At 37.2% G+C, this 18482-nt stretch overlaps 1 protein-coding gene across 13 annotated transcripts in view; it reads left to right on the forward strand.

The window, feature by feature from the left end:
- Positions 1–18482, forward strand: part of RGS7 (regulator of G protein signaling 7) — a gene marked incomplete at both ends in the record, with an annotated part of 251354 nt that overhangs the window by 183943 nt on the left and 48929 nt on the right. For all 13 annotated transcript variants that reach the window (XM_080615558.1, XM_080615559.1, XM_080615561.1 and 10 more), the window contains 3 exons: positions 7584–7648; positions 9469–9545; positions 9686–9767. In XM_080615558.1, the coding sequence (XP_080471684.1) occupies positions 7584–7648; positions 9469–9545; positions 9686–9767 (224 nt within the window). The remainder of the gene's footprint in view (positions 1–7583; positions 7649–9468; positions 9546–9685; positions 9768–18482) is intronic.

Here is an 18482-nt window from a genome sequence, read left to right on the forward strand (position 1 = left end):
TCTGGGTAAATGCTGCTTGGAAGTTTCTGTGGCAGTTCTATATATATTCGTGACTGTTATCCAGTCTGAGTTACAGTAAAATAAGGAAGCCATCTACTTTTGCTATGTGAAAGTTGTTGTCTCATAGCTGTTGTTCTTCAGCATTTTTATGAAAGCAAAAATGTCCTTTTATTATTTATTTCTTTTTTATAATCAGCTAATAAGTCAGTCTTTACAAAGCTGCCTTTCTATTGCTCCTGTATTCCTATCATTTAAGAGTAAACTGACAGACTTCTCTGTGTTCAGCCTCTGCTGCTCTGTTCTGAACATGAGCCATCATATCTGTCTCATCCGCCTCTCCTCTGCCAAACTTAAAGTCATGCTAAAGAGCGCATAGTGCACAAAAAGTAATTGCAGTCATGTATCATGTTTTTCATATATTGAAAATTTTTTTTGAATTTTCTCCCTAGAATTTGTTGCCTGCTTGTTTTACGTGCCTAGCTTCAAACCTCTCTATGAAAGTCTGGTTAGTTCAGGAATTTTCTCTCTCATTTGTCTTACTGCACCCTCTCCCATGGAGTGAGTAAGTGTACAGAGGATGCATTGTATACTTTCTTTGTCCAAATGCTCAGGCAGGATTCTCTTGGCAACAGCTTATTAGTAAACGATTTGTGCTTGAGAAATATTAAACCCTATTGCTTACCTGAAATCAGCTGGAAAACTGCATGTGCTCAGCTTCTCTGGAAATCAATCCATAAATATGAGTCAGTAGCTTGAGTCAAAACTGGTGGCAGAGTAGTATTTTCTTTCATACAAATTGCCAGATATTAATAAAAATGTGCTTGTTAAAATTTATGCCACGAGAATGAGGAGAAATTTGTTAATATAGTGTAAATAGTTTCTGGAGAGTTCTGCTGTTCTGTAATCTTGAATCTTGGTGCCCAGTCCCATTTTTATAACGGCTAGTGTCAGCTGTGAATGTCAGCAGTGGATGACTCCTGTAAGCAAACATCTTAGGTCCTTAATAGAGATCCCTCCTTTAAGGACCTGTCTTAAAGTGTCTCAAAATTTGCTGGATTTCTAGGTGTAGTGAGAAACAGACTCTTCTACCAGACTCAAGTAATGTACTATTTTGTTGCTAAGATGGGGTTGTGACTTCTTAAGTGAGTGATTTTGAGAAACTGCGTATACAGAATCTACTGAATCTTGGTGGCAGGATTAAGTGAGGAGTAGAGTCTGTCACGGAGCATAGTCCCTCAAGAAAATGTGCATGGGGCCAGTGCTTGCTATGCATAGAATTTAATCTGGGCAGAACCTAATGAAATGATCTTTAGGAAAGGGACTTGGCATTAGCAGAAAGATGAAAGAGGTGACCTACAAGATTTTTTTTCCACTCTGAATTCATATCACATTATATTTCTCTGCAGAGCTACATAATTCACTCATTAGGCGCTATCTCTGTCATATCAACAATGGAAAGAAAGTCTCACTTCAACAAGCATGTCCTGATTTTTTTCCTGATCCTTGCTAATTCTGACATTGATAAACCACAGTAGCAAGGGCTCTGTAAGCAGAAAGCATTTCATGAAAATGCACTCCAGTCAGCTCACCACTTCGGTTTTGTACTTACCTGAATTTTCTTTCCATGAGTGTGTAACTTATATCCATAATATGTGGTGCATGGAAAATGTGTTTGGCCAATGCATTTGTATGCACACATATTAAAAGATAACTGACACAAGTACTTTCTGCAGCATTATTTTAAAATCATTAATTTAAAAGCATTGATAATCTGTATCTAGGTCCCCTATAAATAGGGATAAAAAAATTTATTAATAAGTTCTGAGATTAGAAACATAACTCATAAATTTCAGAATTGCTTTCAAATTACCATGTTGAGTAAATTAAATAGGTTTGTCTGTTTCATTATCAATATGGAAATTAGACCTTTTAGGCCACAAAAGGAACAGTGACAACAAATGCTTTTTTCTGTAGTCATGTGCTGTCTTGCCACTGATAGCCCTTTGTGGGCACTAAGTAATAACCTGCTTTGTCAAGTAATGGCCACCTTCTGATTTCATCTCTGTAGGTAGTTTTTGCAATTTAGAAGAAAATACTCTCTATCTTCTCACATCCTAAGCTTTGCCTTGGATTGCACATGCCCTAAGTGGTTTCTATGCAAAGTCAGTGTATTTGGATTTGTTACACCTCCTCTTAGAAGCTTTTAGCAAGTGCATTTGAGTCCCCCTTAAATCTGAGAGTCTGAAGGGGGGGGTTAGAAAAATTTCTTTTGATGCCAGAGCAGGGTGTTAAAATCTTGAATGCAAATTGAAAACATAATGATAACAACAAGAAGTATGAAATAATTCAGTGGATGTGATTTTAAATTAGATTTGACAACAGGACATTATTTATCTGATCCTGGAGTTTATGTAGATTGGGAGACCTCTCTTCCACCCTTCTTTTTGTCAACCTGCAAGACTTTCTGAGGCCAGCGTCATCTGAGGACTTTTGAGTGTTGAAAACTCATTTGTCTTTTCCTAATTCTTGAGCTTTCTGGTAGTTTGAAATTTGGTTTCTTTCTTGTACTTGGTTTATGTAAGAAAGTCCTCTACCGATCTAAATCAAATCGCATTCCTTAGATGTTATAGAAATAGTGTCATCAAAGAATAGAAAGTTGAGAAAGGGAAGAGTGTTTCAGAAACTATGGTTTTGACCATTTGGCAATTTAGTGCACATCAGCTATCATGGTCTAACTTCTAACAATGTTATTCTCATTTAATAGAGTGCAGTTTTTTATAGATGCATGAGGCTGATGATGACCCATTTGTTCACCTAAAAGTTATCTATCTTTTTTTTAAGATTAAGTGAAACTCAATAGTTGTTGCGAAGAGCAAAAAAATTTTATTTTTTTTTTTAATTGGGTAAAAGCAGTAGTGACCTAAAGAGGGTATAAACAGCCCTAGGAATCCCAACATTTAAATTAGGTGGTTCATTTCATTTATTCTATTCCACAGTCATGTCCTGTAATTCTCCAACTGATGCGAGCACTTGCATATGAAGGGAGAACTTCTGTCTGCCCACTTTGAAACCCACAGACCTTGCAGTACTTGCTATTTTCTTTGCTCTTTAAATACTGACTAGGCATGTACACACTGACTCTGAAAGCAGAATTTTGACTCACAGAGAGTATAAATTTAATCTGGCCTCGGTGGAGATAATGAATGTTCAGTGAAAGTTACGCCCACCATCTGAGGCTGAATCAAGCTGTAACAACACTGGCATTGGGACAGTTACGTAAGAAGTTTAAGTTTGTGTACATGGTGATGGATGTGTAGGTGGCATTATCCATGGTCTTCAGAGGCCCAGTTGTACTTCCATTGAATTTAGATGAGGCTTTTTCCCCTCTGTGGTAAGAGGGAAGATATAGACCCTGTTTAGCAACAAGCTTAAGTTCCCCACTTAAACTTTTGCATGAAAACTGTTTTGTTTCTTTGGTTTTTGTTTGTTCGGGCTTTTTTGGGGTTTATTTGGTTGGATTTCTTTTTCAGTAAGCGTGTGTAATACAATGTGTACTCTGTCCAGTTTCTTGATTCTACAACGAAACCTATCATTATCATGATGACCTTATTTAAATATTAAAAAACTACAGATATGCCTTAGGATCTTTCAAGGGCAAGTGAACAGTCAAGAATATGAAACAAAGGTAGCTAACCGTGAAAATGGCTTATTTTGGGTGTAACAGTTTAAAAACTTGGAAGAAGCAAAACCCAGACACCCTCTTCATGCAACTCTTGCTAGAACACTTTCCAATCTCACTTTAAGCTCTCACATTGCCCACGTTTTGTGAGTGCCTTAGTGAATTTTCAGAAGCGAATAGTCTGTATTTACTGCACAGCTACCAAAGTGTGCTTTAGTACTGTTTTTTGGTTCAAATGCCCATTTATAAACATCACTGACCATCTTTCATTATGAAATATTGTGTATTAATATTACCTTTGAAATTATTGACAAATCCATTTTTTCATGATAATCAGTCACTTCCAATGTAGAAGCTATAGCATCTAACATATAATTCACTTTAGTGGAGGCAATTATGTTGATTGCAAAATCCATCAGAATACACTGGCTCTAAAAATAAGAGTGTATGTGGCAATCCATATTTAGCAAATTGAGGTTATTAATCAGACCCCATTCGTTGCATATCATTCAACCATATGTTTAGCATTTTTCAGCACCCTTGTCAAAGGGTGGCAAGAGCAGGCAGCTCTGCAAGGGAAGGTGAGCAAGAATGAAGGCTGCCAGCAATGCAGGCAGGAGCAGTCCTCACCAACAAAGTCTGAAGTGTCCGGGAAGGTCCAAAGTCAAGCCAGGAAGCCAGGGCAGCATTGATAAATTGCAGGGCTGGTTAGACAGGTATCTACAATGTAACTCTAGCTGGGACCCGAGAAAATAGCTGGGCTTAAGCACAGCTCCTGGGCACAGGAGGCCTCAGTGGAGACCCGGGATGGACTGCTCAGGGCAATTATTGCTCCTTGATGTACTGAGCACTCATTACTCTTCTTTGAGAGGGAAACTAGAGGGAAACTAGCTGGCATCCTCCCCAGATGCACAAGGTCAGGCTACTGAACACATGCAGTTATTTCACATATGTTTTGGTGTGGAAATCAAATAGTACCTGCAAAAGATGGAAGTACCTGTATTTCAGATCTTATTGCTTTAAAAGTCGCAAGAATAAAACTTCATTTCTTTGTGCCTTCAAATGTTCTGGCTGAAAATGAGAATAATTTTCACATTCTTGCTTTCCCACATGCTGATGAATTTTGTTACAAGCAAGCCAAAGAATACGATAACAAGAGTGTGAACTGGTGAACTCCAATTCCTGAGCTGCTGCCAGCAGCTCTTAAATACATCTCCAACCCTGAGCTTCTACAATAAGGATGTAATAGCACATAGCATTGGCAGTAGATTGAGTCAAACAGTAGGAATGACCTTCAGGGCTATTTTCTTCTACACTAGTTGGTATGTTGTGTTTCCCAAATAACTAAATCTTGCATGGGTAGATTCTGCCTTACCCACACTGGCACACGGAAACATTTCTGACATGAAGAAACCAAGATACAGTTATTATAACCTTTAGTCTCCTGAAGGGGAGACAATCTGGATATTTCAGAGAAAAAATGGTCTGAGGGATGAACGTGACTTTTTGAGTCTTGGCTAAAATATGCTCATTATGAAAAACAAACATTCTTACACGGACTATTTCCTATGGAGTTGGAGCAAAAAGGGTCATTAAAAGAACCCTGCAGGGAAAACACTGCAGTAGAGTCACACAGTGAAAAGTTTTCTTAGACACAGTATTAGATTAATAGTGTTGCAAGCTAATTCCTCTCTCCTGCTCCTGGTGGTCCAGTGGGGTTTTTTGCCAGTGTTGAGAACTCTGTGATCTGAAGATGCTTTTTGTTAAAACCTATCCCGACAGCCAAAAAAAACCCCAAAACCCACAAAACCCTACAGCAACAATTTTTGTTGGAGGTAGCAGCAGGTGCTAATCCCACAGTAAACTCAAGGAAGTGCTAAACTAGCCGTGCCTATACAGGGACCATGAGAATGGGATCGATAAGGGTTTAATTAAGTTCAGAGAACAGGGAGTTTATTTTGTTTGTTTTCAGATAGTATCAGATTGGTTGTACTAGACAAAATTTGACCCCTGCAATTCCCAGAACTGTCTACATATTTCTGTTAAATATATATTCTAGTGCTAGTATTTTCAAGGGATTTAGGGACTTTTTTCACTTATTCAATGAAATAACATGTTTTCAAGGAAAAGACAGGAAAATTCTTCACTATGAAAGAAGCTAAATGACAAAGACTATCCCTCTCCTCAGTATTCTCTGAACACTGTACTGATTGTGGATGCAACCTAGGTACAAAAGGTCCAGAATTCATCCCATCATCTTTTGGTGACACTTCAGCATGCATGCCAATGCATTAGTATAAGTGTATACTAATATTACAATGCATGGACACTGAGGCTATTGAAACTGCTTGTCTGCTATATTTGGTTTGTGAATGGATTTGTATCTGTATTTGTAGATTTTTTTAGACACAGAAATTCCTTTGGAACCAGAGGGGATATGAGAATGCCAGGAATAGAGAAACATCATGGATTCTTATGGGAATGAAAAGTGAAGAAGTATGAAATAAAATAGACCAGCTAACACACACAAAATGAGAGAGAAAAAAAGACATTAAAATATAATTTCATTTTACAAGGACACCTGTAACTGCACCTGAAGTTTTTAGAAGTGCTTGTCATCAGTTCTACTGAAATAGCATCCACTGGAGGGGGGTTGCATGTATTTGCAGGTGACTTGTTTTCATGGAGTTGTAAAATGTAATTGCTTTGACTACTTTAAAAATCAAAGCTATATATATGTAAGATGAGCACCTCCTTCTTCCTAGTGATTGAAAGACTTAGGTTCCTATGTGAAGTTTTTTCTCTTTGCTCCTGTACTGACAAGCTGACAGTCAGGAAACAGGAACATTCCTAACCACAACCAGTAAATATGGGCTCTTTTTGCTGACAGTAGACATCACAGATAAGTTAGTTTGCTTACCTGCACTGATCAAAAGATTCCTCCATCTGACACATCAGAAGGTGCTCTGAAGTAATGAAGTGGGTAAATATTACACCATAAGGAATTGCACTGAACTCATTGTCTTACTGTTAGGGGAAGCTGTAAGAATAGAGTTGATGTGAAGTATTTGTTGCTAAAGAGAGTCTGTTGGAAATGTACCTCATTCAAGGGTGATGGAATGCATAAAGAATTCAGGATCAAGCAACATAACATCAACCACTGTGCTGTTTCTGTAGTCTCAGATTTCATTTTCATTCCTGAATCCTTTCAATATTTAGCTGTCAGTATTCCATTTTATTAGTTAAAATTTTGCTCTATCTGAGTGAGGTGAAGGCAGAACAGCTCTCCTGAAGGATTTTGGATCCAGAAAATAAATGAAATAATATTTTTTCTCATTATATCTCATACATGATACACTTTTTCACTTCTTATTCTCACATTATTTTCTATTTTAAATATTGATTGTCGCAGACTAATCTCTATGAGAACTGAATTTTATCTGGAAGGAATTTTTAGCTAAAATCTTAGGTTGAAATTTTGTGATTTCCAAATATAAAGTAAAAATAAGTAAAACCAGGTATAAACATTCTTAAAAAATATTTGACTGATATAGCAGCAGCTCTTTATCAAACTCTTATGCATTGTAAGTTATAAACACAGAGTTAAAAAAATGTTTTTACCATTTTTTTAATGTGCCAGTTTCCTAGCCATTAAACAACCTCATCCCAAATATCTCGTACAGTTTGTATACGATGTCTGTTGCATAAAGCAGATTCAGTATTTATTCATTATTTAATGAATCTCTGTATCTGACCCATCAGTTTAGTTACAATACTTTTTAGAATAGAGGGAGAAATCAAAACAAAAATCATTAGCAGTAAACTAGAGATGAAGCCTCTAGGTTTCTGGTCTGCTGTGCTTATGAGATAGTAACAAATTCTGTGTTCTTTTATTCCGTTCCAGCTGTTTACCTCTGCAAGCGGACAATGCAAAACAAAGCACGGCTGGAGCTAGCAGACTACGAAGCTGTAAGTACCTGGTGAAAAGTGAATTTCTTTGCTGAGACTAATGAGCATGTGAAATACTATAGGCACTTTGTGTGAAATTTATTTGGGGTTTTGCCACTTTTGCCAATGTGGGTAATAGAAGCTGTTTGAGAGACTCTAGTGAAGGCTAACTGGGCAGAAGTTGAGATTTTGGTTCATCTTTAATGTTACTGTGCTCCAATCACCATGACAAAATCAGAAATAACTGTTCATGAACCCAGATACGCCACAGGTGTTTGAAAGTAGTTGTACTCTACACTGTGTAAGGTCTGAATGAAGGATCCCTGGCAGCACTTTCAAGAGCACTTAGTGGTTGTAGAAGTATGAGTCTCATTCTTTAAAGTGATGCTAGGGCTTGAACCCTTGTCCTGTCAGTTAGATGAGAGGCAAAGAGGGTATGATTAGAGGCACTTCCCGTTCTCTGAAACTTTTGCTCTGCCCCAGGCAGGTAAGATAATTTGGGCCAGGAAGAGCCTGAAAATGTGGAAGTTTGATTAGCTAATGAGGATGGCACTTGCTAAGGAGAGAGATGCCTTGAATTCCATCTCTATCCCCCCAAAAGTTCTTGAATTTTTCATGAAAATGTCAACATAAAATTCACGAACAGCCCTTGCTCTGTGCTGAATGCTGTCCAGCTGTGCTGCTGTGACATGATAGCAGGATAGTCAGCCAGGCCTCTTAACATGCTAAATACTCCAGCCGCAGCACCCCGCTGGCACACTTTATTGCTTCTTCTGGCACAAGCTTGCTTTTCAGTGTACTGCACTGTGGGGTATCCATAATTGTATACTTAACATGTCTTGGAAAATTCACCACCAGTATGCAATCCATGAGAGCCTTTACTGGTATTGACAAGATCTCTAGAAAAAGTCTCTACTCTCTGTGGTCTTTATTTTCAGTAAATGTGCCATAGAGGTACATTTACAATGTATAGAAATACAGTTGAAGCAACACTTTTTGTTAGGAAATTTACAGATAATTTTTCACTTAGTCTCAGTAAAAGCAGTGCACAAAGGTAACTGGGGTCTTTTTGGAGGAAGATAACCTCTGCCTTCTCCATACTAACAGACTGCATACTGCAACCATTTAAGCTGTGGAGAGATCGAAGAAGCTTTGTTACAGACAGTGAGGCTGTTCCAGCATCACTGAAGGAAAGAATTTTGCTAAGATTTTACAAATCTTCCTCCTGTTATTAACAGTAGGCTGCAGGATGCATTCGTTTCTTGTACAGTAGTGGAAAACTATAGTCTGCATCTTTTTAAAAATGGGGATAGCCGTGGAGGTCTTGGAAGGTTCATGTACTGCCAAAATATTGATAGCTTCCTTTGTTTGTATTTGAAGTAAATTGATAGGCAGCCAATGTTGTTCAGTACAACCATTTTTATAGGTGACTGGTGGGAATTGTCCTGTGGATTTTGTCCTGTGTTTTCTACTGCTGTTATTAGGTACTTTCAAAACGAGAATGTTTCTTTGTATTATTACAAAATTACTCAACCAGCACCCAGTAAATAAAAATGTTTCAGAAATCCCTTGCTATGCGGATGGTCGCATCCACCCTTGTCACCAGTTTCAAAACTAAAATAGTCTGGGCATGCGAAAGTAGATAGATCTAGTATTCCATCCTATTCGGTGTCAAGCAAGGACTTTGTATTGGATAAGTAAGGTCCATTTGCACTTGCAGAGATATCATGACTTAAATTACACCTTAGAGCGAATGAAGGGAAGAGGGAAGGATAAGCTAAAAGCTCTAAAATAGTAAATAACTTTCAACCTAACCAACTAAAATTGTGGTTTATTTTCAGGAGAGTTTGGCCAGGCTACAGCGAGCATTTGCTCGGAAATGGGAGTTTATTTTTATGCAAGCTGAAGCACAAGCAAAGTAAGTTCCTTTGAAGATGAGGAATTTTGGGTTTGCATGCCTTTTGAGGGGGAAAGGGAGGGAAAAGCAATTGGACACTTCTTACTTTCAAAATTATTGTCATTAACACTTTCTTTTAAATACTCCTGTAACATTGACAGAGTTGACAAGAAGAGAGACAAGATAGAGAGGAAGATCCTTGATAGCCAGGAGCGAGCATTCTGGGATGTGCACCGTCCGGTGGTGAGTGATGGTGGGGCTGCTCTGCCTGTGAGCAGGGCCACTGATAAATATCAGCCTCTGTGGAGCATTGGGGTAGCTTGGAAACAAGTTTTTAGTGTAGGGCTGAGGGTTGGGGCTTGCCTCCCTTTCTGCAGCATCTGGCCTTTTTACCATTCTGCTACTGAAGACTGTAACTGTGTGTACACTCCATTTGGAGTTTGCAGTGAATAGATTTGTTGTGTCTGATTTCTTGAATCAGAAGATAACTGTCTTTGACTATTACCATCTCAAAGATTTCCCAAGGTGTGAGTTACACAACCAAAATTATCAGCATAGCTAGAAATACTTTTAAAAACATCTTTTTTTAACCTGCTTTTTTACTTGCCAAGCCTTTCAACTTCACTCTGGTCATATTTTCAATTGATTCTTGATGGACATAAAGGTTAGATAATGTTGGATTTGAGCTGTGGGAGTCATGCACTGTCTAAACAAGATTTGCCCAAGTTCCTTGTCAAAGTCCCTCTGAAACAAAATAGAAAAAAAAAGAGAAAGGGTCTTACATAATCAACTGCCTTTGGGAGCTAAAACTCTGAGAAAGAATGTCAAATGTCACAAGACTTCCACAAGTACTCGGTAATCACAGTTTTCTGCTTTACTACAGAATTACGTCTGTTTCTCTTACCTAGAATTAAGTTTTCATTTTCTGCATACAGAGTTTAGTATCATTAAGAGTGAAACCATAGATGGATTATATTTTCCACGGTGACATTGAGAAAAGACACTTAACTAAAACTAACTGTTCTGGGGAACTAAAATTAGGTGATGATACCTGTTGAAGAGATGAATACGGTGAGAAAGTTTCAAGCAAAATATAATAAGCTTGGACATGAACAGCTTGTATTTGTGACCGTGGAATTTAAAGAGCAGTAGAAGAAACAGATTTTTAGGCAGGATTTAGAATGTCAGGTAGATAAAGTCATTTGAAGTGAAAGATTAAAACCTCAGGCATTAGATGCAAGAAGGCTGGGACATTGTTGTCTAGTCAGTGGCATAAAATAAGGAAGGAGGACAGAAAACAGTTTGCCATCTGATGTTGATGGACGCTACATATAGTATAAAACCAGAAAGTTTCTATGGACCTGGGAACTTTAAAGGTGCAGACAGCTTTTATATTCCCTGCAGAAATGGATCTGAAGGTTCTGAATCTGGGAATGAGATGCTATTTCCAGGTTTGGAACAGAAGATGAATTGCTGAAGTTTCAAATAGGCAGACAATAACGAGAACTAAAGGAGAACAGGACAAAAGGAAATCAAATCTAATTAAGAGCTCTCATTGAACAGTGGATATATCTACCTGAGCACATGTTTTAATCTGACTGTAGGCATAGCTAGGAAATATCAGAGGCAAAAGACTGCCTTAGAGTCAGCAATGTAGGCTCCTGACTTTAGGAGATACAAATAGAAGAATGGAGAGGTTCATACTTTGCCTAAGCAGCTCCTCTCACTAGTTAGTGAAATACTTGTTTTGACAACATTGTTAAGAATTTACTGTCACAGTAAAAGCTAGAAGCTTCTATTAAAAAGACAAAAAAAAAAAAAAAAAAAAAAGAGAGGAACAGACTGAAAAGAGGAAGGTGATGCTAGAGGTAATTACAATTTCTAATGGTTTTTCAAGCCCCCCAGAACTCACAGAAATGTTGCTTTTGAGAGGAAGTTAAGAGAACAGTTTTGATAACTCACTGATCAGTTTCCATTCTAATATTTTTAATTGCAGTTTCACTATGTATTTAATTTTTTTTCCTTTGGTATCTATTTTAGTGTAATGTGAAGTGTAATCTTAGTCATTTCTGTAATTTCCAGTTCCTGCTTTATGTAGAAAGATCTTAGCTTGCAGCTAGAAAGAGCATGACTCAGCTTCAACTGTAGGTACTGCAGCCTGCAGAGACATTCCTGAACAACTTTTAATCTTACTAGTTCAGACTAGTCATAGTAAAACCATGAAAATGTGTGTCAGGGGGAGCTGTATAAATTCCTGAGATCCTGAGCAGCAGACCTATGATAAAGTCCATGCCATTATTTCTAAGGTGTAGCCAGTACCTAAGATAACTGTGAGATTATCCACATACATTCACATACATTCATGCATTTCCCTTTTTGATGGCAGAGTAAACATGTTTTATAAGCCTTCTTTTTCCTTCCACCTGCATAGGAAGTGTATAACTTTCACAATTTTGAAACTTTGTATCAATAACTGAGTATGAAAATGGATGAAAATTGGTTGGGAGGATAAGGGCATTAGTCAAGAAGCAGTAACAAATTGGGCTAAATTGAGGAAGTCAGTTCCTTCCAGGCAAAAGAAATTAAGAAGCTGCTCTCGTTTGAAAAGAAATGTCATGTTCCTGATTAAAGTCTTCGTAAAAGAACTCATAGCTTTCCTGAATTATTATGTCTGTTTAAAACCCCTTAAAATCTTACACTTCTTAAAAAGAGACAAACAGGTACTAAAACAGTAAATCCCCTGAAACATTCTGAAATCCACATTAAATACAGTAGGAGCAGAGTGGTTATGGCTTGCTGTAAAATTAACTCTTAGATAATTAGCAAGGACAACTGATGTCTTGCTGTTGCAAACAGTTCACTTTTCTTCCTGAGTTACGCATTAATGTAATTTGAATGAAATGTATAATAAAGGCCTGTTTGGTACTTGTTGAGATTCAGATTAATTCAGATGATAATGAGGGAAATATCCTTTTCTCCTGGAAGTCAGCTGTATACTTCCTAAGTATAAGAAGTTGAAAAAACCTTCTTTATTCTCCAGGGCCTCTGACCTTTGTCATCAGTCAGAATGTATTGCAGTTATATTTAGCAGGCTTGTGTGCAGTTGTTTTCAAAAGGAAGATAGGAAATTTGCAACAGCTTTCTAAGATGTGATAGGAAGCTACACTGGTGTGTCCCTCTCCGAAGCTGGAGTTGGCTATGGTTTAGTTATATTGAGATTTAATACAGTATGCACCAGGGCGGGTTTAGATTGGATATTGGGAAACATTTCTTCACTGAGAGGGTGCTCAGACATTGTAACAGGCTTCCCAGGGAAGTGGTGGAATCACTTTCCCTGGAAGTGTTCAAAAAACAAGTAGATGAGGCCCTCAGTGACATAGTTTAGCGGTGGTCTTGGCAGTCCTGAGGTAATGGTTGGACTTGCTGATCTTAAAGGTCTTTTCCAACCTATATAGAATTATAAAATCAGCTATGATTCTATAAGCATGAGCAATGTGTGATCGAGTTCTTTCATTCTGCCATTTGTAGCTTTTTTAAACCTGATCTGCAGGACTGAAAAACAAAACCCAATATTTGTGTCATTTAGTACAGTAAGACAAAATATCCAGGGTGTATATGTTTGGTAAGGACAGCAAAAACATTAAGGGCAAGTGTGGTTTTCAGATAATTCACTGGTGATGTAAAATTCAGAAATACGTGTGATTTCTGGATTTGGGAGTTTCATGCCATTGTTTCCTAGTAGCAAACTATGAAAACAGTAACCTTTAAATTTTAAAGCTTGTCACGCATCCCACACCTTTTGCTTCTCTCTCCATTTAGTGTTTGGGTTTTTTTAATGAGATTCTATCTCAGTTAATCTCACTTTTCTGTGTTTGTATTTTTAAGTTGTATTTTATGTGGTCTGAATATGATCGTCAGCATCTGAGCCAGTGAGTAATATTGCCAGGTGTCAGGGTCATGCAGCAGATACCTGTGGTTATTTGCTCTTGGTTTTCTTCTTTTTTTTTTTTTTTTCTTCTGTTTTTAGTGGCTTTTCCATCCTGTCCTTCGAGATCAGTCTCAAAGACTCGGCAAGAGACTGAATTTAACTTGGCTAAGATGCCGCAATCCTCCATTTCACTCTTTGTCTGCTACAAATCCTGGACTTTCCTGGGCCAGTCACTTCTTTAGCCAGAGAACGCTTCTGTCTGCTTTATCATTCAGAAAGTTTTTAAACATCTCTTGGAAATGAATGTGAACCATGCCATCCAGCTTCTCTAGTGACTTATCCACATACAATTTGCATGCCTTCTTTTGCACCTGTATATCCTTACAAGGCAGTTACCTCCCCAGCAGGCAGGGAGTGCAGCCTGGCAGCAATTGCAGCCTCAGATAATTGCACTTCTGGTAATGAACAAAACCTTGTACAGAGTTTTATTTTCAGAAAATGATTATAATATTTATGATCCATAATCCAATCTGTTTCAGGCAGATAGTTATAAACCTTGCAGCTAGCCTGCCAGATAAGACCTTTATGGAAGAATTTGTACTCACATTACTTAGCATTGTTATTTAGTCTGACACTTGAGTGAGGGTGGGACAGATGGGGAAAAGGAATCCAGGTTTTTTGCAGCAGTGCGACAAACTGAGAGTGCTCAAGTTAAAACTGAGGTTTCTGAGGAGGTCAGAAATTGTGAAATAGCTGACTGATGAGATGGTGGAAGGACACAAAAAAATGAGATGACTTTATAGTTTCTCGTATGGCCAAGTTCTGGTAACAACTAGGAAAATTAGGTGAAGTAGTAAGGATAAAGAATTTTTTGAATAAGCACAATGTTTTTATATTGATTTTTCTCTCTGTGTGAATTAAATTTGCTGCTTTAATCCAAAGCAGTCTGTCAATGATCTTCTATAAGTCAAAAGGCAGATAATCAAATTTCTAAATGTCACCTATATTTGCCATCTACATTTCCAGAGGAGTGTGGTCAGACTTTCCTGTTGTCACTTCTTTCAAGCCTATAACCTACATTTGTCTGTATGGAATCCGTAAAACAGCAGTTGCCTGCATTTTGGGGTGCAAAAATGAGAAAGCAATAATAACTCTGAGTATTTAGCATATGGGCAACAAAGCAGATGAATTTAACAGGTTTCCTTATGCAACAGTGTTGCGAATACTAGAATCTTCACATACCCAAAAATCACATTAATACAGCGTTAATTAAAATTAATACTACTGAAGCATCACTTGAATAAATACAATGGATCTAATTTCTGTACAATAATTTCTGGTTCTGGAAACCAGCAACTACAAAGCTAAAATAGTCTATTGTAAATGAAGAGTAATTAGAAATTAAATTAACTTTCAAAAAGAATTAGGCATATAACTTTCATGTAGTACTATATTCTTTAGTACAGCTTCTTCATATGACTTGTCTCAAAAATGAAATTTCAACATCCTTTTCATATGCATTTTTCACATTATGTGTTTTTCTGACACACAGACCGCTAAAATATTTTTTTTTAAAACAATATTATAAAACCCTGTTATCATAACCCAAAAGCCCAGCTTTGTGGTGGATCTGTCCTTAAACAAGCAAGTGTGCAAGAATGTGAGAATCCCTGTCAAGATTCAAGATGCTCTATCTCCTATGGATTAATTTTATAGTTTAATTTACTAGTGTTGTATTCCTTGAAAATTTCTCTATATTTCTTTTTTGCCTGTTCCAAGCAGGTCCTTGGTTTGAACAGCCACTGGAATTCCTTGTGCGTCTGATATTACTCAGGGAAAAGATTTGCACTGTAGCTTGAGATGACAAATAAGTATAAGCAGCGAACTGGTACAGTGTAGGTCTTTTTTTTTTTTTTTTGAAAGATGCTGAAAATCTGTGAAATTCTCAACGATCTTAAGTTTCATGCTAAATGAGACTTCCCATCTCTTAGTTTGAAAACTATCCGAGTTTTACCATGCTGCAATTGTAGTTAAAGTTTGGCCAGACTAATTGATCAGCTGTCTCTCCTTGGTCTGCTGGTCTTTCAACCTCATTTGTCTTCTCCAAACAAGTGAAAAAACTCAAACTTTTATCCATTAGTTGTACTCTTACTATGTTTTGATTAAGTCCACTGCAGAACAACAGTGGAGCTACTGCTATTTTGATAGCATTTGAGTGATCTTCAAATAAATCCTTGAATAGAGCATTTATTGGTTTTACTAATTGGTCCAAATTGCAAGCTTTCACTCCTTCATGTGGGGCTGACTATAGTGTGTTTAATTTATGCTTAACTGCTTATGCCTTTCTCTGCAGTTATCAAGAATTCATTATTTCTGCATCAGTGTATTTCTAGTGGATGCCACAGTCAGGTTTATTGTTTATTCATTTCTATATTTGTTTAATTTCTATATAATAATATAAAATTCTGGAATTTTATCTCTGTTCTTTAATGAGTCAAAATGAAATTAGCTAATGAGGACATGTATTGAGCATTTAAATTCACTTGGCTGTTTGCATAATTCTCTATTAAAAACTTCAACACAAGGGAACTAACAAGGAATCCTAACAACACAAGGGATCCTAACAGAGCTTTTATTCATTCTTACAAATTAAAAGAATCTGTTCCTTTGAAGAAAGCAATTCAATAGGATTATACATTGAAGATTCTGTAGCCTGAAATACAAGTTCAGTAAATGAATAAGAAAAAAGAGAAAAGTTATATTTCCTTAATTAAAAGCCAGTAGGTTATAGATTATTATCAGTTGATATAGACAGGTTTTAGCAGTTAAGCTGTGTACAGCTAATGTGTTTCCATTATACTAATGTATTGACTGTAGATCACTATACTCAGAGATATTTGCAGCATATTGTCAGATGTATCACGTTTTAAAAATCAATTTATATTAAGAAATATAACCAACTTTGAGGCTATTCTATGCAAGTCCAGTTCCAAGATGTATTTGCTTATTTCAGCGTCACAATGAATACATACATTGTATTTATTTACCCTGTCTTGTGTTCCGTAAAGATATCATTTAGTAGCACAATGCATCTCTTTTTGTATCCATAATGAAAAGGCTGTAGAAATTGGGGAAAATGTCTAGTGGTTTAGTAGAACAAGTGGGTTTTAATAATTTTTCCTTGATTATCTGCCAAATTTACGAGGCATCTGGGAATGAAATTTAAAACATGCTGCTACAGAATTTATGCTTGAGAGCAATCTTGGGATTTGCTTCCTACTCATTAAATGTGATTTAGAGCTGTTAATTGAAAGGTATAGCTGTACTTCCCATATAAGCTAATTTCCAACAGAAGAGAAGCTAGAAAAATTGTGCTCTAATTTTAGGGAAGTTTTGTCTGGAGTTCTGGGGAGGTGAAAACTCAATAGAAGCTGCATACAAAGTCATCATCAAAGTTACGTATTTATTGCAATTTATATATGAATTTACCATGGTCATAATGGACTGTAATCCAAATATTTGTCTTTCTGTGTTCGCTTCTTATTGGAACTGTAGTGGAAGTGGGACCTGTGTAAAAGAAGTGCAACAGAAGAGCAGGTATTAAAAGTCCAGTCACAGTGCTTGTGTGTCAGTCCCACACCTGGATCAAAAAAGGCATGTTTCCAAAGACATAGTTGTGCTAAAAATAATTGTGCAGAAGCTAGAAATATGATACTATTAAAAAAAGAAAACAACCCAGCCAGAGGGAAGTGGCTCCTCCAGCCCCATCTCTGTAAGTACTGGTCTGGCTTTACTGCCTTGGGTAGCTTCGCAGAGGTCAGTGAGATCGCCCCTAGCAGCAGTTTCAATCCATATTTGCAGGTTCTGGCAGCTATGACTACTGGGTTTGTTTTTAACTCGCTTAGTTAAGATTGATTTAGTTGTAAAGTGAGCTACATTTTAAACAGCTTTCTGGTCCTATCAGATAACCACCGGAAAAGCAGTTTTGTGAAATTTGTAAAGGGTCAGAAATGTGCTGCCCTCCTGTGACTGGACTTCAACGTAACAGCTGGTTTTTCAAATCCTGGTAAAAGAGCTGACCACTTGTACTCAGCACATTAGAAATTTTTCTCTGAGAGTTTCTGTTGCACCAGCAAAGTCATTAATTGTGCAGCTCTTCCACTGCAAAGCCTTTTTATTCATTGACCCTGAAGTGTGCAAAATGAAGTAAACCCCCAAAGTAATCTATAACTAAACCTCAAACTTTTCTTATAAGCCTTAGCAGGTTCTGCACACTTCAATGACCTCCATCTCTGGGAAATGAAAAATTGGTGCATTGCAGGAGGATATAGCTGGGTTTTTTCTTTGTGAGAGCCTCAGTTTTACCCATTACTGACAACTCACTCAGTATAGGATTTTATGTCTCCTTTGATGCTAGATTTTGCATGAGAAAAAATAAAAAATGTTGCCACATAACTAGAGTCAAACTGGGTACTCCTCCAGCCAATAACTCCTTTGGTTTTTTTCCAGATGAGTACCATGGAATTTTTTCCTTTGCCTCATTTATTTTTTGTAAACTTTAATGCTATTATTCTTGCAATTTTAAAATATGCACCATTCAGCTAACTACACTGAAATTTAAAACCTACAAATAAAAATTAACTCTGGTATTCTGCTTATCCTTATTATATCCTTATATAATATATATATAATATATATTATATCCTTAATTAGCTAAGCCTAATTAGCTTCATTTTCTTACGTTAGAAGTGAGTGTGTGAATATTGACTGCTGAGGGTTACAAGACTCCTTTCCTAGAAAAATGACAGAAATAGCAACAATAACAGAAATAGCAGACTAGGTTGTTGCAGAAAGCAACGTTAACATTTGACACTCAGAAAATGTCAAGCTTTCTATATTTGTGATGGTCTGATATTACAAATAATGTGAAAGACAGCTTTCCATCTCTGCCTTGTCTTTACATTGGACAGGTTGGATGGGGCTTTGAGCAACCTGGTGTAGTGGGAGGTGTCCCTGCCCATGGTAGGGGG

Source organism: Psittacula echo, assembly GCF_963264785.1.
Source record: "Psittacula echo genome assembly, chromosome: 4".
NCBI lineage: Eukaryota > Metazoa > Chordata > Aves > Psittaciformes > Psittacidae > Psittacula > Psittacula echo.